The sequence below is a fragment of the Camelus dromedarius genome, chromosome 5, assembly GCF_036321535.1.
Source record: "Camelus dromedarius isolate mCamDro1 chromosome 5, mCamDro1.pat, whole genome shotgun sequence".
NCBI classification, from domain to species: Eukaryota; Metazoa; Chordata; class Mammalia; order Artiodactyla; family Camelidae; genus Camelus; species Camelus dromedarius.
In genome coordinates this window covers 60,072,081-60,096,255 of record NC_087440.1, presented here as the reverse complement: position 1 = coordinate 60,096,255, position 24,175 = coordinate 60,072,081, and the positions used below count along the sequence as shown (strand labels likewise).

Genomic DNA, 24,175 nt, shown 5'->3' with positions numbered 1-24,175 from the left:
ATCCCTGTTCATGGGATCTGCTGGATTCTGTTCCAGTGACACTAAGAAGTATAAAAATCTTGCCGGGATATTATAATTGATAAATAAATAACAACATACCACTCTACTCTTAGGGTAAACTATTTTTCAGAATAGTTTTTAATTGCTTAATAATCATCATTGTATACACCTGCAGCTCCATCCAGGTATAGTTTAATTAATCCACCAATAGGTGTAAGATAAGCCTGTTCCTTTACCTCTACTTAGGAAGTTAACCTGGATTCGGGGAGCACTGAAGAGAGTCTGGCAGTGCAAATATGGCCTCTCCCTGTGTCGCCTCTCAACTTCAAGGACTTTGGTTTTGATCTGGAGTTAATGAATTATGAAAAGAGAAAAGCTTTCTGGACGCTAAGCTAACAATCAATACATTTATCTGGGTCTTTTCAGGGAGAGAAGAATATTTACTCAAGCAAGCACTCACAGTTCATATAACCCAGCCTCCTCTGCTTCCTATGCAAGCAAGTGTGATGAGAGAAAACGCCAAGAAAGAGCCCTTAAGTTAAGAAGCAGGCGCTAGAACTATCACCACCACGAGACAGACCCAAGTAAGGCCCCGGGGCCCCTTCTCACACACAGAGAGGGGGTGGGACTGGGCAGGTACTGGCTGCGCATGGCCATCGCCATGCAATGGGGGGAAAAGAAAAAGCAACAGTTTTTATTAACTTTAGGTCAATTCCTAATTAACTTATTTGTTCTCTATGCTTGAGTTTCCTCATCGGCAAAATGCAGGCTTTCCCCTGTGGATTAAAACCGGACGCTGATATCACAACAGAGACAGTGGGTAAGGGGCCCCGTACCTCGAGGGTCCAAAATGTTTTCAGTTCTTCTCCCTTTAAAACTGGGTTTGTGTGGGGCCAGGAAAGAACAGTGAGAAGTCACACTTGACACTTCAAATCATGGGTAATTCAACAGGCAATAAAACTCTGGGTGCGGGGTATCAACTTGCCTCCAAAACAAAAAAATCCTAATTAATCTTCTTTCATGTAAAAAAGATGTCTTGCGGTTTCAAGAAATCCTTCAAAGCAGCTGTCATTTTCCTAACAGCCAACCCTGTCACTAAGTCAGAAAAAGAACATAATGTTGGCCACCAGAGTCATCAGAGGAACATTCAGTTTCACTGATTATCACCAATACATACGAGGGTGAACAGAAGCATGAGAGACCTTTCTCATTCCAAACAAAGCAAAAGATTTTTGTCAAGTGCATCTGACGCAAAGAACACCAAAGAGATTAACAGAAGAGAATCCCTTTCCTCAAAACATTTGCAGTCTAGTTATTGGGCAGACATTATAAAATTGGAAAAACATTTTTTTTCCATTTCAATCAGTTAAAATTAAAGGATTTCAAGTTCCTCCGACTCAGCTATTCTAAAAAAACTTTTAAATGGAAGTTTAAAATCTGAGAATTCCCCACTGCTTCTAATTACATACTGCTGAAGACAAAAGCAGTGACAAAAGATAAAGTCATTCCTTCTTAGAACCAAACCCGGGTAGCTGGGAGCCGCCAAGAATTCTCTTTGACGGGAAACAAAAGCCTGGGACGCAGCTGTAAGTGTGTCCCAACACGATGACTGCTCAGAGTGGATGCTCCATGATCTTTTTTTTTTTTTTTTAACCTGAATTACCTATGGGCCCCTCCCAAGGACCCTGGACAGTTCAGGGAGGCCACTCTACCGCCTCCAGGTAAGCCCAGGAGACCTTCCGTCACCTCCCACATCAGCTCTGGGTGAGACCGGGAAGATGCCAGGGCGTTTCCACCCCATTTCAGTAGAGTCTGAAGTCAATTTGGTCCCTAGTCCCCAAACAGGTTCCAAATGACAGAGAACCCCGGGCCAACCTAATCCCACTGCCTCCCTCTCATCTGTGACAGTACCATTAATTTTCCCTTGTTGGTCACATCTTCAACCTGTCCCTTCCTCTGGCTTCCCCCAAGGCTTTAAATACACCCCAATCTCCTCTTCAATCTCATATTAGAAGGCTACGCTGCCCTCTCATCTCCTTTGCTTCTCTGACAAATTTCTTGGCAGGACTGCCTGTATTCACCGGCTCTGCCTCTGCACCTCCCTCTCCACCCTAATTACTCTGAGCCGGCTGCGCCAGCTGCCATCACACCATGCTGCGAAAACTGCCTCGCCCTGTCACAGCCATCTGAAGGTTCTTGCCTCACTCATCCTGTCTCATCTCTCGGCTTTATGACATTGAAAGCGTCCACCTTTGCCTCCTGGGACCACACTCTCCCTGGGCTTCACTCCTAACCGCCCCCCCCCCGCCTCCTCTTTCCTGGTCTCCCTTGGGACAGTTCACCTATTCGTCAACAGTGGTACCCCTACAGCCTTGCCCTCCCTGCTTTTTAAATTTTTTTTAAGATAGAAAGATTTTATGAATGACCGCAACCAAATTTCTTTAGATATAGGAGTTTTGAACTCAAATACTTAGCAGAAAGCAAGTTAAAATTGCATTATCCTGCAACTCATTACCAGTAACACACGGCAAAGTGGAACAGCTTGGACAAGGCAGGGAGGAACGGGGAGTGAGGGAGGGAAGATAAAGAAAGCGAGTTAAGTTGACCAAGTGGAATTATGTTCCCCCCGCCCATCTTTTTTTAATTCTTGCAAATCATAAAGTCCTTGCAAGCGCAGCTTGTTTTTGTAGATTATTTTCCAAACATGTACAAAGTGGAACCCAAGACGGGAGAACCCCTTAAGAACCTGAAGCAGAACGTTAAGAGCTACGATTATGCAGGTCCAGCCGCCTCCTCTCCCGTTCGGAGGGTTAGCAGGATGCAAGCCCCACGCACTCCCCCCGAGTGACCTTCCTCACTTGTGCCACTTCCCTAAAGCCCGCTCACCAACGCCTCCCGAAACAAAAACCACCAACTCTCTCCCGAGCTCGAGACTCCTACTTCCAATAGCACATCTTGCTTCTCTGTCCAGAAGTCCCACGGGCATCTTAAATGTGTCCCCAAACAACACATCATCGTGGCCTCCAAATGTGCTTTTTCTCTTATCTTCTGTTTTAAACAATGTGAGTTTCATTGAACCAGCTGCCTAATTTTGCAGACTCTCTAATCTTTTACTTCTCCTTTACCTGCTGTATCTAACCTAAGATCTATAAGCCTTGGATGGATTCTCTCTCCAAGTTGTCTCTTCCATCTGTATGTTCCCCACACACTGCCTGAGCTCAGCCCCTGAACTTGGTTTGGTCCCACAACTGCTAACTCACCTCTCCCTCCCCTTTCCGGGCTCCCTCTCACGTGGTTACAGTTTCTTAACAGGACGAGAAAAGGCAGAAGTACAGCCAGCCTGAGGGGCTGGCTCACTTCCCTAAGTAAACCCACAGGAATCCACTGCAACAGCACATGAACTGTGACTTGCTGGCCTAGAAGGTAAATTTTTCTTAGTAGAGTAAATGAGGTTCTCTGGGATTAGGCTCCAGTCCAGCTCAGCTGTACTCAATCCCCAGAATAATTCCCACATGCGCACCACACAGAGTCACACAGCATCCACCCCCCGCCATCACCCCTGCACTCCGGGTGCTCCAGACATGTGCTCCTGCAGTCCCACTGCCCCGGGGGACTGGGCCTCACCTCCTTCCCACTGAGCACATGCTTTCTCTTACCCCAGGCCCAGCTCAGAGGTCACCTCCTGTCAAGAACTCTTCCTGCCCCATCGAGTGGCGTTATTATCATGATTAGCCTTCAGGGCTTCCACGCAACTTTGAATGTGCCCCTCCCCCAGCACTCAGTGCTTGCTTTCATGATGGAATCACTGGGAGGTCATCCTCCTGTTGCCAGAATCCAGAAAGTCCTTAGCCGATGGCAAAAGCTCAATAAAACAATGCCTTTTCAGTGGTTAGGACTGATTCAAGTGAAGAGATGATTCTGCTGTGCAGAGGCCTCAGGCCTGTTGCCTACACCAAACACAGTGGAGCAGAACGATTTACTGAGATGTTAATCATATACTGCTATGACTGCCGTCAGCATTTTTCCTTTTGCTCCCAAGAAGGCAGACAACTGTGTGTTGGGAGCTCTGGCTCCTTGGCCAGAGTCACAGGAGTCTTTAAAGGTGTTGTATATTTCATGGTCATACATGGAAGTTGCACAGTATCCATGAAAGTCTTTATCCAGACAGCGCCTCATGGAAGAAACCCACTGCCAAAGGGAAAAGACATGGATACTCCCCGGGACCAGGAAAGGAATGAGTCTGAGGGATTGTACTCTGTCAAAAGCCAAGGTCCTATTTCCACCGCACCTGGATGGGTGGACGGCAGGGGAGCCACCCCAGAAAGCCCACCATGGATGGACACTGCATTGTCTCCCAGAGTGCTCAGTGGTGTGGCCAGCTGGGAGGGCCACCTGATTCGGCCCAGCTGCTGTCCCAGTCCTCAGCTGCAGTATACCAAACTGTCCAACTGTCATTATGGAGTGAACTGAGGACAGCAGACTGGGCCCCATCCAAAATTTGTGGCCCAGCATTAGCCTGGGATTCTTATATGATCCCATAGAGTGGGACAAGTTACTTCAGTAATGACTGAGTTCGAATTTTCCCTCCAACTGGGCAACTGATTGAATGTAATTCAGAGAAATAAAGAAACGCAAACTAAAACAATACTGACCTAAATTAATACCTACTACAAAAGCTCATTCAAATCCCGAGGAAAATTACAGGATCTCTCCGAGCATCCTTGAAACAGCTTTGGTACATAACACTGGCGCATTCTTACTTTGAACACACATTATCTAATGTGCCAAGATGTTATTGCACAGGCAGTGAAATTTCCTGCACGTATCTATCTGTTGAAAACTATTAGAAGCCTTCCTTTGGTATGTGCTGGGGCATATCTCTTCCAATCATACTGGCTTACAGAGCCAAAGGCAGAAGCAATCCAGGATGACACCAGCTTTGCAGGATACTAGGATCTAGGAAGGAAGCTGACTTCTGGGAAGGTGCAGTTCTCAAGAATGGCCACAAGGTGGCAGCGTGGCTCTATGCAGCAGAAGCCTATTGTCAGTACTTAACAGTTCTGGAACCCAGGGTTTGTTAGACAATCGAACAGTCAGTTAACACAGAATTGGAAAACCTGTTCCTGGAGGATTTTTCTACTGAGGAATTTATCCTCACATTATTAATATCCCTGCTTTATAGAGGCAGGCCCCCCAAGGGCCTGAGTTAAGCCTGAGAAGCTTTCAAGTACGGAGCCCCAGCTACACTAGTGGAAGATCAACCTGTGACTGGCCTGGCCCTGCTCACTAGCACAAAGTTACCACTAAACAGAGGTCTAACTTGAAGCCCCCTCCATCTCAAGGCCCTGATCAAACCTCCTGAGAGGAAGACAGGAAAGACAAGCTCAGTGTCAAACATTTCAGCAAAAGCAGGTTCAGCTGCCTCGCTGATGGGCATGTCACCTTTCAGTTACACATGAGCTCACTCTCACCAGTGTGGATGCACACACCTTCTGCAGGGGAGACAGGGAAATCCAGACAGCAAATTGCCATGCACTCTTGAGAGAAGATAAGCACCTCACTGGATATTAGCAGCTACAAGAAAATGTACTCAAATTTAGAAGATCCTAATGAAAGAAATAAGAACAGACATAAATAGAGATACATGTTACCTGTGACTGAGCAGCTACCAAGCTTGTTTCCCTGGTACCCTCACATGATTCTGTAAGCTGCCCTATATTCTTAGAGAAGTTGAGTGGCTTCTTTGTCAGCAATAAAATCCCTGGTTATTACAGAAGACAAGGAAACAAATGGAATAGAGTGCTGAATCACTCTAGAGAAAAAAAGATAATCAGAGGGAGGAAGATGGAAAAATAAGAAGACAGCAAAGGAACGGCTGAAGGATTCCAGAAGGGGCATATCCAACATTCAGTGTTAAGCAGTTAGTGTTGCTAAGCTATAAATTTCACTGCTCCAAACCATCCACCCGTCGTCAACATATTCAAATGTCTTTCAAGTGAATGAACTGCATGTGTCTGTGCACATTAAGAAAAACAGATTTGGTTCCTCCTCTGTGTATTGCCATGTAGACACGTGAGCAACCATCACCAGTAAACCTGCAATGACCAAGAGACACTTTGAAGCAGGAACGAAGAGTTGGAAGAGGCTGTGATAAATCAGCCTCCAGGAATTGGACGTCTGTTATTTATATGAAGAGGACACGGGTGTAAAGAGCTGGGGCTGACCTCTGGGTGCCACGAGGACACGCTGCTTCTAGCCCAGCGGCTCTCAAACTTGGCTTCATCAGAACCCCCTGAAAGGCTGATGAAAACAATGCTGAGCTGTGTGAGTTTATCCATCAGTAGGTCTGGCTTAAGCTCTGATCACTGCTGTTTCTCACAAGTTCAATGTGATGTAATGCGGCTGGTCCAGTGACCACACTCTGGAAACCACTGTTCAAGATCCCAAAAAGATAGGTCTTGCTAAGCTGGAGCACATGATAAGTTGAAAGAGGTAGGACACAAGACTGTGAGCAGGGAAGAGAATATTTTTGTTAGGTTATCTACCACAGGCCATTTATTTTTGTAGAAAAGTTCTATTAGACTTATCAATGCACTGCTATTGAGAGTACAAATTGGTGCCATCTCCCTGAAGGAGGCTTGGCAACATCAAAATATCAAATGAGTCTATCCTTTAACTCAGCAGTTCCACATCTAGAAGTAAATAACAAGACATTATAAAAGGGTAAATTCAATTATATTCGTGGCAGTATTTGTCTAATCTTTCAATTGTCCATGAAAAGATGATTGACAAAACAATTAATAAAACAATCACCTTCCATGAGGCAACATTCACAATGTACTACTGAGTGAAAAGGCAGGTTAGGATGGTACATGTCACTGTGCTGTCTTTTGTGCTACTCAAAGTGCCAGTCTATTAACTGATTTTTAACATCCATGAATATAAATCAACACACTCTCCTTCATTGAAACTTTTGTCACAGTAAATAATATAATAATTTATCTCAATATCTCCATTTGCTAAAGGGGAATAAAAATCAGGATTTATAAAAGGTATGTTTTTTTAAGGCAGAATGAAACCAGAACAATTTCTTCGAAAACAGAAAGATATTACCGACTACACGCCCAGTTTTACAGGGATGCTAGGCTGTATGCCACCATAAGTTAATACAGAAAACAGCATACACCTTTCTCAAATACTGACTGGGTAGTTGGAATACAGCAACGTGTTTCATCAGTAATTTCAAAAGAGAAAAAAAGCAAAACACCAAGGAATATTTATATACTAATATAACTGAATACATGGCTATATGGATGGTGAGCTACATCACATGTGAAATCAAGACTTCCAGCCATGTGGTATACAAGGGCAGATAGGGATGTGCCCTTCCCACTACAGGCACATGGTAACTCCAGATTAAACATAACCAATAAACTAAATTGAATTACATATGTGAGCTCCAAAAGATGGATTCCAAAATCAAAGTAAACCAAAGCCAAAGCCTCAGCAGTCCACTGGGGTTTAGTCTCAGATTCAGGGGTGATGAGACTACACAAGGATGAAGACCATGCATCCATGCTCCATCCAGAGCTCCCTGCCAAGATGAAGCCCAGACTACTTTGCAAGTGAAAAATAAGACTATCGTCTGCTCACTAGCCCAAAGAAAGAGTAAAGACATTGCTGAGTGCCCCAGACCTCGAGTTTAAAAATGAATAACCCATGAAAAATAGATATTCTAAGCTCATACAAGGTAAGAAGTCTACATTTTTCTCCATGCATAGTTTAAGAACCCCAGATGAATAGTTAACATAAAAAGTGATCAATCTAAGACCAGTAAAATCCCTAGGGATCCAGTAAACACAACATGAAAATCTCTATCCTTAGTAACTCTTTCACAGTTCAAGGCTTACAGGAAGCTCTCACTAAAGGTAAAGTAGCAAAATTAAATATCACAGACCACATGAAGAAACAAATCACTATAAGGGTGAATCAGCAGACACCAAAATTGATACTTAAGACTAGAAAGGAATCACATTTTTAAAGAATTTAGAAACCATAATGAAGGAATAAGATACCATGGGAAAGGAACAGAATTTTTTAAGTAAACAAGAATTTTATAAATTAAAACTCTCACTGGAATGAAAAATGCTCAAAAGGTTAAATAACAGACTAGATATAAGTTAAAAGAGAACTGCTGAAGTGGAAAACAAATCTGAAGAAATTATGAGATGGGAGATGGGAAGAAAGAAAAGAGAAAAAGATGACTGAATGAGTAGTTAACAGATATGAGACACAGAAAGAGAAACTTCACATATATGGTGAAGTCTAATAAGGTTTAAGAAGGAAAGAAGTTGGGAAGGGTGCCAGAGAGGACAGGGGAAGAGGTAATAGATAATGGAGATAATGACTAAGAACATTCCAGAATTAGCTGAAAATTAAGATTGAAAATGTCTTGAACAAGATAAATAAAAACAAATCACCCCCCCCAAAAAAATACTTAAGTATAAATCTAACAAAATATTACAAGATCTGTATGAGGAAAACTATAAAACTCTGTCTGATAAAGGAAATCAAAGAATTAAATAAATGGAGAGATATTCCATGTTCATGGATAGGAAGACACAATATTGTCAAGACGTCAGGTCTTATCAAATTAATCTATAGAGTTAATGCAATCTCAGTAAAAATCCCAGCAAGTTATTTTATGAGTATCAACAAACTGACTCTGAAGTTTATAAAGTGAGGTAAAAGATCCAGAATTCCCAACACAATATTAAGAACAAAGCTTGGAGGACTGAAGTTCCCTGACTACAAGACTTACTAGTAGTTACAGTAATCAAGACAGTGTGTTATTGGAGAAAGAATAAACAGATTAATGAAACAGAAGAGAGAGCCCAGAAATAGATTCCCACAAATACAGTCAACTGATCTTTGACAAAGGAGCAAAGGCAATACAGTGGGGCAAAGATACTCCCTTCAACAAATGGTGCTGGAACAACTGGACATTCACATGTAAAAAAAAAAAAAAAAAGTGATTCTAGTCACAGACGTTACACTCTTCACAAAAATTAATTCAAAACAGATCACAGACCTAAATGTAAAACACAGAAGTATAACTCCTAGGAGATAACATAGGAGAAAACCTAGATGACCTTGGGTATGGTGATGATACAACATCAAAGGCAGGATCCTGGAAAGAACTGATAAAGTGAGCTTCATTTAAATTAAAAACTTGTGTTCTATGAAAGACAATGTCAAGAGAATTAGCACACAAGCAATAGATTAGGAGAAAATATTTCCAAAAGACACATCTGATAAAGGACTGTTATCCAAGATATATAAAGAACTATATAACTCAACAATAAAAAACAAACCAGCCAATTAAAAATGGACCAAACATCTCATTAAAAGATATTCAGATTTCAAACAAGCATATGAAAAGATGCTCCACACTTCATCAGGAAAATGTGAATTAAAACAGTGAGATGCCACTACACACCTAGTAGAATAGCCAAAATCTAGAACACTGACAACAGAAAATGCTGGTGAGGATATGGACCAATAGGAACTCTCACACATTGTTGGTGGAATGCAGTATGGTACAGCCACTCTAGAAGAAAGTGTGGCAGTTTCTTACAAAACTAAACATACTCTTATCATACAATCCAGCAGTCACATTCCTTGGTATTTATCCAAAGGATTGAGAACTCATGTCCACACAAAACCCTATACACAGATGTTTATGGCAGCTTTGTTCATAACTACGAGAACTTGGAAGAAACCAAAATGTCATTCAGTAAGTGAATGGATAAATAAACCCTGATACATCCAGACAATGGATTATTATTCAGCACTAAAAAAATGAACTATCCAGCCATGAAAGGACATGGAAGAATCATAAATGCGTATTTCTTAGTGAATGAAGCTATCTGAAAAGGCTACATACTGTATGATTCCAACTGTATGAAATCTGAAAAAGGCAAAATGATGGAGACAATAAGAAGATCAGTGGTTGCCATACCAGTGTAAGTATGGCAGGGATGGGGGCTGGGGGTGCTGAATAGGCAGATCACAGAAATTCTGTAGGACAGAATTCTGTATGATTTAATGATAGATATGTGTCATTATACATTTGTCCAAACCCACTGAATGTACACCATCAAGAGTGAGCTGAAGTATAAACTATGGACTTTGGGTGATTATGATGTGTCAATGTACATTCATCCTTGATAACAAATACACCACTCTGGTAAGTGATGTTGATAATGGGGCAGGCTATCCATGTGTGGGGGCAGGTAGTATATAGGAATTTCTGTATCTTCCTCTCAATTTTTTTGTGAACCTTAGCTGTTCTTAAAAAAAAAAAAGTCTGAAAAAAAATCCACCCCATACACATAAATTTTAAAGAATTTTTAAAATCAACCAAAAAGATAGTTTACCTCAAATTATAAATTATGTTTCTCATCAATGGTAGATACCAAATGACTGAAAAATAATACATTAAAATGTTGAGGGGATTTCCATTTCTGGAGAAGTTGGAATAAATGTTTTATTTCGTTTCTTTCAAAAAAGCTCCGAGAAAAACCCACTCTATGTAGCCCAGGTTTCTCAACCCAAAATTATTTATCATACCAAGAACAGGGAAAACCTCGACTCAAATAAGGACAAGACAATCAACAGACACCAACATCAAGATGACACAAATGTTGGAGTCAAATGGCAAGTATTTTAAAGCAGTTATTTTTAAAATGTTCCAACAAGAAATTATAAATTCTCTTCAAACAATTGGGAAAATCAAGTCTCAGAAAAATATTAAAGATATAAAGAATGAAAAAGTAGAAATATTCAAACTAAAAAATACAATAACTGAATCAAAAAAAAAAAAAGTCCTTTGACTGGGTTCGGTGGAGATGGCAGAAGAAAGTATCCAAGGTCTTCAAGTGATCTTGAAGATCTATCAACAGAAATTGTTCAATCTGAACAACAGAGATAAAAGGGAGTGAGAGAGCAATAACAAAAAGATCTGACATTTGTGTCATCAGAACCCCAGGAGGTGAGGAGAAAGAAAACAGGACTGAAAAACTATTTGAAGAAATAATGGCTAAAAATATCTCAAATCTGGAGAAAGACATAAATCCAAAAATTCAAGAAGCTGAGTAAATCCCAAATAGGAGAAATCCAAAGAACCCACACCTAGACATACCATGATTAAATTTCCAAATACTAAAGACAACAACAAATCCTGAACGTAGCCAGAGAGAAATGACACATCATTACCTATGGTGGAATAACAACTCAAATGAGAGTGGGTTTCTCATCTGAAATCATGGAGGCCAGAAATAAGTGGCACGTTTTTTAAGTGTTAAAATAAAAGACCCAGGAAAAATTTGGATCATCAGGAATGAAGAAGAGTAACAAGGATTGTAAATATCTGGGTAGACATAATAATTCTCCGTTCAAGTTCTTTAAATATGTTTGACTGTTGAAAGCAAAAATTTTAACATTGTGTGATGGGGGTTTCAATGTATGTGTATTAGTTTGCTAGGGCTGACATACAACTTACCACAAACTGGATGGTTTAAATAACAGAAATTTATATTCTCACAATTCTGGACACTAGAAGTCTGAGATGAAAGTGTTGGCAGATTTGATCTCTCTCCTTGGTGTGTAGATAGCTGGCTTCTCCTGTATCTTCACATTGTCTTCCCTCTGTGTCCAAAGCTCCTCTTCTTACAAGGACATCAGTCATATTGGATTGGGGCTCACCCTGATGACCCTACTTTAACTTAATTTAACTTTACCTTTTTAAAGACCCTGTTTCCAACTACAGCCATATTCTGAGGTACACACATGAAATTTGTAGGGATACAATTCAGTCCATAATAGAATGTGAATATAATATAAAAAGATAACTAAAAAATACAGGAGAGGGAGTGGCTAGGGACTTAAATGGTGGTAAGATTTCTATATTCTGTTGAAAAGGTACAATACTGATTCAAAGTAGACTGTGAGACTTCAGGTACATACATTGTAATTCCTAGCGCAAACACGACAATACAACATTCCTCTCCGTTGTTTAAGCCACCCGGGCTGCGGCATCCAATTATGGCAGCCTGAACTGATGAGACACTAAAGCAGGGGGGCTCTGGTCTGGAATCAGTCAGCTCTGGTGATAAGGAAGGTATTCTGTACTGAAAACCAAGAGCCCAAACAATGAAGGGAAAGACTGCTGGACCTCTTCACCTCCCAGATTCACAAAATGACAAGAGCTGGGTCTACCCACAAACATGCACAGGGTGACAGATAGAAAATGTTGTTCGAGGGTCAGCACTATTATTGAAGTAGTTTGACCCTGCAGACCCTCTTTTAGAGTCTTAGAGACCACCACTTGGGGTTCCCAGGGCTGCACTTTAAGAACTGAGTAAAGGATGGGATCCAGGAAAAAGAAGAGGCTCAAAGTAGAGAAATGGAATTGAGCAAACATATAAATGGTTACTCTATGCAAGCCACCACGCTTATTCAAAAGAATGACAAAATTAAGGAAATACGCCCCAAAGTAGATGTTTTCCCCAAGGGATATATAGACTAGATGATAAAAGAAAGATACAACTTAAGGGGCATAGGTAAAATGAATGCTGGATTCTGTTTGAGAGAGTTGATAAAGACTTCAAAGAAAAAATGGCACATGATTTTGACCACAATGGAGGAGATACCTCTTTTTTAAGAAAATAACTTCAGACTCTCCCTTTCTATTCATTTTATATAGCTTGACTTTATCAGATAAAAACAAATGATTGTCTCTGGGATCTAACTCAATTTATAAAGATTCGGATGGTTTTACCTTAATGACAAGTAGCTAATGACTGGTTACAGCTCTTTTACTATAGAATAGCTTTCGGGTGCTAAGTAGCAAGCCAAAAATCAAAGTTTCAGAGTCTCAAGAAAAGGTTGTGCAATCAAAATCAATATTTTCCATTAGGCAAACCTCTTCAGAATAGTTTCATTTTCTAAGCTCTAACTATGAGTCAATAATTTTAAAGCAAGAAATCAACCTGCAATTCATCATTGCATAGAACAATACACTCAGGCAGTCAGGAACTGTACAGTTTCCAGGTATCTGTCACCCTCTTAGTAAGTCAAAAACAATCACCTGAAATGGATAAAATCACATGAAATCCATTTGCCCCTGTGAGGGAACAGCTTCTCTTTGATACAATTCTCACCCTCCTCATTTTTATTACTCTATGTCCTCCACCAATTCTCAACCCTAGTTTCATAGCTTCGTCCTGACTTCCTTTAATTCTTTACTATTACAAAAATAAGACTGGGTGTTTTAGTTTGTGTAAGTTTGTAACAGCTTTCATAAAATGAATTCACAAAGCATTCAAGCTCCCAGCAGCAGCATCTCATTCAGACATGACTTTCCCAATAACGGCTCAAAAACAAACACTACCCTTTCCTGCTGCCCTTCCACAGCCAGCTGTCCTACAGCACATCAGCTCTCTGGGAGGAGGGAGGAGAACAATTTCTTTCCTGAGAAAGGCAATTAGCATTTCAGAGTCTACCACCGCAATGTTATCTAAAGTTTTAACAAGGAATGTGCTTCTCCATACAAAAGTCCAGTTGACGATGTAGATACAATAGTTTCATGGGAGTACGGTGGACAGAGTCTAAGATGGTCCCCAGTTGTCCCCACCTCCTAGGAGAATCCATAACTTGTTTCTAACCAACCGAATATGGCAAAGATGTTAATACCCATCTGGCGAGGAGACTGTCACCTGCTAGCATTGAAGAAATAAGTGGCCATATAGCAGAGGCTCATATTTTAAAGAACTAAGGATGGTCCCCAGGCAAGAGCCAGCAGGAAGGACTGAGACTCTCAGTCCATCAGCCCTTGAGCCTGAGTCTTGTCAGGGTCTAAGTCATGCCACTACTACCTGAGCTTGAAAGGGGAGCCTTCCCCAGTCACGACTCAGGTCTTCAGATAAGAACCCAGCCCTGGCTGACACCTTCACTAGAGCCTTGCGGACTCCTGACTTCCAGAAGCCCTGCCCAGACTCCTGACCTAGAGAGCTGTGAGATGACAAATGTGTGTTGTTTTAAGCCACTAAGTTTGTTGTAATTTGTTTTTCAGCAAGAGGTAATGAATACAGGGAGAACACACAAAAAAATTACACATATGGCTATACTTATGATGGTAATTATCATCACTAAAATCTAACAATTGATTTTGTGCAAATAGACCCATTAGAGGGTCAGTGCACCTCTAAAGAGCCTGAGGAAAGGACGGTGGGGCTGAGGGGTGAAGGGCTGTCCTCTGCCTCCTCCCTGTGAGGAGCAGGGGAGGCTGATTGAAGGCTGCCTGGCTTCTGGGGACTCTACAAACCTGAGATCAACAGAGCTGGTGTGTCTCAGTCAAAACTCAAAGGAACAGAGAAACTAAACAGGGGAAAAACAGATTGGCAGATACAGAGGTTAGAGCACGAGCTGGGAAGCAAGAGAAACAGGGACTATGGAGATGGGCAGTGGGAGGACCTCCCAGGGCAGGAGCATGAGACAGGGAGAGGCCACTCTCAGAACCTGATGGCCAAGGTCAGGACCAGCAGAGACAGCAGGCAGACGAGGTCATTGTATATGGACATCAGTAGAAGATTAAGTCTTTTTAAAGCTCAGTAATGGGACAGGCAATTTCCTCAGGCTCACCATCACTAGACAGGCTCTTAGAAGACTTCACAGCCAGGAAGGTGTCAGACTCTGAGGAGGCGCCCTGAAGCAACATGCGCCCAGAGCCACAGCCACCGATCACTCGTGCCCATGAGAAGGGCAAGCCACAGCGTCCAGAGAGGTCACTGAGAGCAAATCAGCAGAGAGCATCCCAGAATCCTCCTGGATCTTCATAAAAGAGGTAGTTGTTGGAGCCCCTCTAAAGAGCCCAGCACTGAAATCTCCCAGGCTGTTAAAGGCTGTATGTGTGCACACAAGTTACAAGCCCACACTCCCACTGTGCATGCTGTACGCACACCTGCAAGAGAGTGAGCATCGGGGAAGAACACATCATGGTTAATACTTCTATTTAAACCCTGAGTTTGGCACCTTTGGGTGACTTCTCTTGGAGTCTCTTCCTTCAAGCCTTACCTTTCTAAGTAGACCATTTGGTCTTCATTTTATATTCTTCACAAAGGAAAGTGGAGTCAATGACTGGAGACCCCATTTCTGAAAGTCAAATGGTTCTTGTAACATAAGGCACATACTGTGGGAAGGACGTTGTAGGGAGCGAGGGGGACAGACAATTATTTAATGCCTACTACGTGCACGATCCCAGTGAATTCTTGCAACTCCTCAGGGTGGAGGAAGACAAAGCCTCTAGGAAGTTAAACAACTTCCCCCAGGTTACCCAGCCACTGAGTGGCAGGGCAAGGGTCAGAATGTGGGCATCTCTTCCACCATCCCACACTAAGTTCATCAATCTTTTGAAATTTCTATTGCACTAAGTCCAATAGAAAATCTAATTTTTATTGGTAATGGCTTATGATTAAAGTAGTATATAAATATACTAGTATATAAACCAGGGAAATTTTCACCAAGAGTGGATAGAATCATTATGTCTCTTAACCTTTACTCTTTTGCAAGTCAAACTATAAAATGTGACTTAGTGCATTCCTAAAATTAAAACTCTCAAAAATATTATAGTCTGGCAATAAGACAATCTAAGGGATGGTATCGATGCATAAATTTAAACTGCCTCAAATCAAGTGTGCAAAGTCCCTTAATGGAAGGGTGACAGGTGCACATAAGAATTTTATTTGCAATATGTGCTTCAGATGCCTCCCTAATTTATTAGAAAGAGCTGTCAATCAGTTTTGTCATCATTTTAACATAAAGATAATCTTTGTTAAATCGCATAATGGGCATGTTTTTAGTCTAATCCATAGTGTTAAATAATAGTAGTTAATTACTAAATGATACATCTCAGTGACCTACAAGAAGAAATGTCATCTACCCATGCTCCGGAGGAGGTTTACAACTCCCAAGAGATCTGGCTTATTTCTATTACAAAACATTAGAATGTCAGCTCAGTCTAGAAAAAGTGGTCCAGAATACTGTCTCCATACCCATCTTTATGTTCTCTTCAGGAATTTAATTGATTTAAAAACAGGAGGAGTTCAGAAAAGAAAACAAGAACAAGCAGTTTCTCAGTCCCTGTCTTCTACACATCTGTAATTACCCAGGCTTAGTCAGCTTCTCAAACTTAAAACAAACACACAACGTATATATGTCAAATCAGTGTGTCAGAACTCTGGTTATTAACCTGCAACACTAAGAATATCTAAATGCTAGCATCTCTAAGTGCAGAATTGTTACTGTTCTTCACTGCAATAGCAGCAGGGGATTTATGGGAGGAAAAGTGTGCAAAGAAGCACACTGAACATTAGTGGTTAAAATAACATGATGCCTTAGAATTGCTTTCAAAATACTACCTCAAAAAATAAAAAAAGTGCATGGGATGCAGGAGGTAGATGCAATAAGACTGGCCAAATGCTGATAGTTTTTAAAGCTGGCTCACCTGAGTGCATGGGGTTCATTACACCCTTCTCTCTTCTTTCACATGTATATGAAATTTTCCATAATAAAAAGTTTCATGAACATTATCATCTCCAACCAGAATTAGGAGCCCAGAATTAAGATTCTTTCAATATTATTTCTTTCAAAAAGTAAACTCAATAGTATTAGATCACAATGTCTAGAATTGGCACCCCAGTGTTGTCATTTATGTTTTGTTTTGTTTTTCAAATTTATAGAAGAGTTGCAGGAAGAGCATAAAGAACTTCTAGATTCACCAAATGTTAAATTTGCTACATTTTATCTCTTTTCTTGTGTAACACACAATACATATAAATGCACCTATATACACATTTTTCTCCTAAACCATTTGAAGACTTAGTTGCAAACATCACGTCTCCCTACCTCTAAATATTCCAGTTTCCCCTAAGAGAGACATTCCCTTCCAAAATGCAGTAAAAAACATCCTATTTAGGGAATTTAACATTGATACAAGGCTATTATCCAACATATGATCCATATTCAAATCTTGCCAATTAGCACCATTTTGTACTTTGTAGCATTTTTCCCTGATTTGGGTCTGATCCAAAGCCATCTATTGCATTTACTTTCTCTTTAGTCTCCTTCAGTCTGGAACAGTGCTTCAGCCAGCTTTCATGACACTGACTTTTCTGGAATGTCTCCAAATGTGGGTTTGTCTGATACTTCGTCCTGACTGGAATCAGGTTATGCATTTTCGGCACAAGTGGCACTGGAGCCTTCTCAGCGCTTCAGATCGGGAAGCACAGGATAGCCGCTTCCCTATTCCTAGTGATGTTAATTTTGATGCTTTGGTTAAGGTAGTGAACCCCACGTTTCTGCACTGGAAAATTACCATTTTCTCCTTTGCAATTATTAAGTAATCTGTGGGGAAGTTCTCCAAAAATGTAAACATTCTGGCCTTCTTCAAGCTTTTACACAATAGTTTAGCATCCATGGGTGATTCCTGCATGAATCAATTATTATCATGATGGTCACAAAGTTGCCATTTTCTAACGCATTTTGTATCTATTTATTGGCATCATCTGTAAGCTTTTTAATAATTATTATGATTGGAAATAGTTTTACCCAAGAGTATGAGTCCATTTTCACTCAGTTAAGCAATTTTCTTTTAAATCCTCACATCTTGAGTAACTGTTCGGCAGGGGTTCCTACCCTTTTCCCACTGAGTGCCTACCTTTGGTTTTTCCTTTTCCTGCTCTCTTCCTTCTATCCTCCAGAATTAAGCACAGAGTGGAAATTGCTGATAGGATAGGTAGGATGGGAAAGAAAGAAATTGCAGGTTGCTGACCAGTAAGCAGAGGGAAGTAGGGTTGTAGCAACAATCAGCTTGTGGATGGACTCGGCCAAAATGACAAGGCCTACCATTAAGCCAGGAGCCACAAGACAGGGACCAGATGTTTCCCTGACGAAGCCAAATATTCATCCACAACAGCCCCAAAGACCTGCCCACCCAAGAACGGCCTGAGATTTCCAGGGTATAATCTAGTTAAATATTTCCAACATTGCCCAAACCTGCCTACTCTTCCTGAGAAATTACGTTTATAAGATAACACTACAGTGACTTCAACAATAAAAACTCACTAAATATTAATAATGCAACAAATGAAATAAATGGAAGAAGGGGAAAATACCACACTATTATCTGGAAACACACATTTATCTGGAATCCTTGTTACTGAGAAAATCAAGAAATGCAGGTCAAACACCTAAGTACCACCACTTTATGTAACAACCAACCTGCTCATGCTAATGGGGTTTTTTTGTTTTGTTTTGTTTTTGTTTTTTCCTACTGCCCTCATCTTTTTTTCTGTTACAATTCCTCCCAATCCACTCAACCTTTTAAAGACCTTACAAACCTGAGTTATCCAAATAAAAATAGGAATAGCCCAAGGGGAACTTGGTTTGAAGCTCTCAAAGTTCCTTACCATTTCACCATCACTCCCTGAAAACCAGGCTGAGGCTCTCAGACTGTCCATTCTTTCTGAGACAGCATGCTGTCCGGACGTAAGGACATTTTCAATTGACTGCATTCTTTTTGATGACCTTTCTACATTGCCAGGCAAATACTTTTTAAATATCTCCATATTTTATATACATTTACATATCACATTCATAAAGAAGGTCCTTTGGGATTCCTTCCAGAAATGACTGGAGAGGATTCAGGTTTGCGTTAGAACCAATTCTTCTCACCAGGGGCAATTTCTTGGGGGACGAAAATAGAGGAAGCAGTCAGCTACAGCCCTGAGGCCACACTGCCCAGGTCTGATGTATCTTCATGAGGTCGTGTACTTGCTACCCAGTGACAGGACTGCTGATGAAATGACCGTCACTCTGTGCTCCCACCTGCCCCTCACCTGTCATCCCCACACAACACCTACAGAGGCGAGAAAGGCACAGGGCAGTCACTTCAGCATCATCTGGAGCTTGATGGACACTTAAGTTCTCAGGCTACAACCCCCACTTCCCGACTCACAGGCTCTGGGGGTGGGGCCAGCAATCTGGTTTAACAAGCCCTTCAGGTGCTTTTGATATACACCAATGTCTTAGATTGACTACATCAAAGAAAACAAAAATACTGATGCTTAAGTGTTTGTGAAAGCTCTTGGGGGTAATTCTGTAATGCAGCCAAGCTGAGAACTAACCAAGGAACGCGATGTCTGGGAGGAGCCTTGGGCTCCACAGTTTCAGGGTCTGGAGTTCAGTTCAGGAGTTAGCCTTTATGCTAATTCTAAGGGGACTGCGGGACTTTAAGCTGCAGACATGGTCAAGATCTGCAGAGAATTTTTCAGGACACAGGCTGAGAATAGTTCCCTCGTCTTCATTTCCCTAGTAGGGACACAGAGTCAGTCTCCCACATCACTTATGAGTCAGAACAAAGATGGACTTCTTATCCTCCACACTCTGGGAACCCTTCAGAGTTTCAGCTCCATCTCGGCTGACAGTGAACCTAATAAAGATTGCACCCAGAAATCAGCTCAAGAGCTAAGCTGGTTGAATATCATTACAGTGGTTTCCATAAACAAACAAAACTAATGGGGTAAAGTTCTATTCTTCAGTCAAGTTGAATCTACCATGTAAGGAAGTGGGAGAAACATTTCTCTAAATAAATTGGGCAGAGCATCGCCAATTTTTTTTCTAGGATACCAAATCTATCATCTTTGCCCATCATATAAGAAAATGAATAATGAAACACGGTCCCACTGCCTTTCTGGGTTGCAAAAATATTGCCTATAGCTACTTCAAGCCCCCTTGCTTTTGCTTTTCTTAATACAAGAATAAGGCCAAATCTAATTATCTTCCTCTTTGTTGAGTCTTACTTTGTTAATAAAAGCCTAAATCCATTAATTTCTTTTCCAAAACAAACAAAAAGTGAGCTGAACTTCACTTTTAATAAATGAGCAGAGAAAAGCAGAAGCTTGGTCCAGATTAGCCAATTTTATAGTAAACACCTGATTCAGATTTTTTCATTTAAAAAGCAGGAGAGCGTGCTATCGCCACACATAAAAACTGATAGCAAAGAGGGAGAACCACCACTCTGTACCTAGAGCTAACTATCACTGTGCAGGAGATGTAACAGCTTTGTCCTGACTTTAAAGATAAAGAAACTGAGGACATTTGCTGTGGTCCCCCAGAAGTGAATTTCAGAGGCTTGAAACAAGTCTGTGAGCTACAAAAAATCATGCTTTTGGCACCAAAGCAAGGTTGTGTTCTTGGCTGGGATAATAGTTTGTTTAAAACAAAAATAATAAAAAATGACTGACGAAATATTGACCCCCATCCTATCTTCAGCCTTTCTCAACTCTCAAAAATGACTACCAAAGGGCCTCTCGAGCCAGTACACCATTCATTCATTCAAGTCCCTAACATGTGCCAAGTCTATGCTAAGGGCTCAGACACACCTCCTATACGCTAGGGATGCGTCATGTGTGACCAGTGGTTTTACTCTGACCTCCCTTTGAGGTTCCACTAACACGAATCCAGCTTCCAATACATCTAATTTAACCAGCTTTCCTAGACGTGATTCCATTTTCAAAAGCACTGAGCCAATAGAGCAGTGATGCCAAGATGCCAAAAGCAGGCCAACCCAGCATCTTCCAACATTTCTATTCAGTAGTTTTAACCTGACATGTCCCCGCTCTCCTCTCGTTCACTGTCCATGATAACCAGAGACGGTCTGGCCTCTGGAAACATGGCCCAGGTGGGGTCACAGGGCAGCCCAGCAGTCAAGCCACCCTTCTCCTCAGAAGGCGAGCTCACAATCCCAACCCAGAACTCGAGGCGAACCTTGAACTCGACGCCAAAAGCTCGTGGCGCCTGGGTGGCAGGGCTCCCCAAAGGTCGGCTCCCGGCTCCGGGCCTGGGGGCACCCCTCAAAGGGCTGCGAAGGCAGGCCCCGCTGCATCACGGCGCCCTCCGCAAGCCCTCTCACCACATCCCTCTGGGACGGGCTGCCAGGGCCACCTGCGCCTCTCCAGTCCCGCCAGGCTGCCGAGGGTGATGGGCAGAGGGGCAAGGGCCCCCCGCCCCGGCCGCGGTTCCCGCGAGCCCGGCACAAAGGTGGGCGTCGGAAAGAGGAGGACTTCCCGCCCCTGGACCCCGCGGCCTCCGCCGCCCGAGCGTACTTACTGTCAGTCGCCATGGTCCAGCTGGGGGCTGCGGGGCGGCCGCCCGCGCCTGAGGTACGGGCCGCCGAGCCCGGCCGGCGCGCTCCTCGCCAGGCCCCGCGCGCTCGGGGGCCGCGCCGCGCACAGCCCCTCCCGCCGCGCGCCCCCGCCGCGCCGCCCCGCGCCCGGCAGCCTCCGGCCCCGCCGCCCCGCTGGCGCCCCGAGAGCCCAGACCTGCGGACAGAGCCGGCCGAGCCCCTACCCACCCCTCCCCGCCTGCCAGCATCTCCCTCCTCGGCCCTCCCCCGAAGACAATGAACGCGGCCACTTGGAAACACGCTCCTGGCCACGCTCCTTTCCCACTGTATTCCCGGCTCCGTGCTTGCTTTCATCTCACCTCTTCCAGCGTCCACCTCATTCCTGCCTTGAGCTTTCCATCTGCGGCTTGGTCCTAGAGGCAGTGGGTCCCAACTACTGGAAGGAGCAAAGCAGGAAGAGTTGAGAGTGGGCGGCAACGCTCAGCCAGGTGCAGGACATTCATCTCCAGGCGCAAGAACTCCTGGGAAAGCCGCCCAACTCCTTTCTGGTAGGTTCTGAGGGTCCTGCGCTCCTCACGTTACCGTCTGTTTGCTCTCTAATGTGAAAGCAGTGCCTGGCACATAGTAGGCTCGCAGTGAATATCTGTTGGGTGGGTGGATGGTTGGGGAAATGGATGACGGTATGACGGAGGCCTGCCTGAATAAACGAATGATTGAATAATTAGCCAAGTAACTGATTGGATGCCTCCTGGATGAGCAACTGATTGACAGATGACCACAGGCCAAACCCAGCCCTGCCAGCTGAATGTAATGGAGCCATGAGTACGGGGATCAGCCCGAAGGAGTAAGCCAATGAACGAGGTTTGTGCCTCACAGGCCTTTCATGGTTCCGGAGGGCTCTGAGCTGAAGCCATCTGAGAAAATTGTATACCTGTTCTTGAAGTCCAGAAACCAGTTTCTGGTGGACTCTTGGTATGTCACAGGGAGTGGTAAATGAGATCTCCAGATCCCTCACGGAAAGAATCCAATGGCTCAAACACCCATCCTAAAGCACATGGCAGCTGCTTACTTCTTATGGAGACCATCTGTTAGATGCATGTCGGGAAGCACATTCAACCCAATCGTAGGCATCCCAGTAGGGATCGTCCCAGCCCCGGGCTGGACACTGAGAAGACCCTGGAGGAAGGCAGGGGCAGAAGCCATTCCCATTTGGCTGGACAGACACAGGAAGCAGCCAGAAGTCCTTTCTGATCAGTCCACAGAGCACAACTGAAGGAGATACTGATACTCTGATTGGGCCTCACGTCCAGACCCAAGATCAGTTTTCTGTTTGTTTTTGATCCTTGTGTGTTTCACACAGGCGATTCTGAAGCACATTTCTAGTTAAGGGCCACAGAGACTGGCCCATTTGGCTTTCACACCATTCGTCTGTGGTAGGCCCCAAAGGGGAGAGACTTGAAATGGGTTAGATGGGCAAAGGGAAATAGAAGGATTAAAGATGATCCTGGAGTTGTGAACTGTTGGAAGATCACAAGTCAGGAGTTTAAGCTGTTTTGAGGGGAAGGATGGTGATTTGGGTTTGGGCTCATCTGAAGGGTCAGTGGAACATTTGTGAAGTTCTTTATTCATTCATTGAAACTCTGTGTCTAAGTCAAAAAAGAGAAAAATCATAACTCAAGGTATAAATTCAATAAGTGTTTTCTGAATGACTGACCAGTTAGATAGCAGGTTTGTTAGCCTGGAGCCCGATGCCAGATGAGAAGGGGTTAAGGAAAAAGTAGATCTTAAAGAGGTAGAGGCCCCCGGTATAGACAATTCTCTCAAAAAGTTTGGCAGTAAAGGGAATGAAAGGACAGCTTCAGAGGAGAGCAGGATTGAAGTTGGGTTTTTTGTTTTGTTTTTTACAACAGAGGATTATTAGGAAGGAAAGGTATTTCTGTCCATATATTCAAATATGTAAAAGAAAAAAATTCGCTTTTCTATAACTAAGTTAACTTTCTGGTCCAAGTCCCCATTCCACGTATAGTTAGGAACCTTTATCTGAGTCAGTTCAGGGTAAATTCCATCAACTCAGAAACAATTTAGAGATTTCCCTTCCCACTTTTTCTTGCGGTTGTGTCCACGTTTGGAGGGAAAGTTTGGATAGCATCGGGGATGTGAGGAGGTATCTGGCCATCAGGCACCGTCTCCTCCGTGAGAGGGACATCCTGTCTGGACTTCAGAGTTCCTCACCCACACCCAGAGCCTCTCCGGGTCTGACTTTTTCTCCTTGATTTTCCCATTGCTCTTGAGGGGAAGGATGGCTGCACACCCGTGCTATTCCAGGGAAACCCGGAAATCTGGAAAGGAGGCTCAGGCCTTCTGCAACAGGCCACACAGCCATTCCTTTCTTATCACCCTCTTACTGTGATGCTGACGAGGAACCCCACAGGGTTTGCCAACAAACAAGACGTCTATGATGATGCCAGACAGAGGTCCCTTAAGTCTCAGTTCCCCCAAATTATCTGGAAGTTCTGTCATCCCCTACTAGTCATTGGCAATAAGACTTTTCTGAGAAAGTGAAAGGAATGAGTTCAAGATGTTTTCAACTACATATAACTGCATAAGGGTGGCTTAAACAGTAAGAATATCATATTATCTTATATAACAGGGAATCCACAGGTAGGCAGTCCCTCGGTTAGTCTAGCATCTCAGTAATGTCCATGGAAGCTCAGGCTCTTGCCATCTTCCTACTCAGCCATCCTCTGTCAGCCACAGTTACCCCTCATGATCACAAGGAGATAAAACCCTAGACGGTCACATGACAACATTCCAAAAGGAGGGGGAGCAGGATTCCTTCTCCTCTCTCTCTCTCTCTCTGTGCAGTCAGGGAAGACAATCTCTGTAAAAGCCCCCTCCATCGAGTCTAGCTGCAGTGGAGTCTGGGAAGGC

General features: G+C 43.0%; 1 protein-coding gene across 1 annotated transcript in view; it reads right to left on the bottom strand.

Moving 5' to 3' along the window:
* SYT16 (synaptotagmin 16) overlaps window positions 1-21,292 on the bottom strand; it is a 212,661-nt gene extending 191,369 nt beyond the window's left edge. Inside the window, exon 1 of the mRNA XM_064486011.1 lies at window positions 21,229-21,292. Within this exon, the coding sequence (XP_064342081.1) occupies window positions 21,229-21,241 (13 nt within the window). The 5' untranslated portion in view covers window positions 21,242-21,292. The remainder of the gene's footprint in view (window positions 1-21,228) is intronic.
* Between the last annotated feature and the right edge of the window lie 2,883 nt (window positions 21,293-24,175).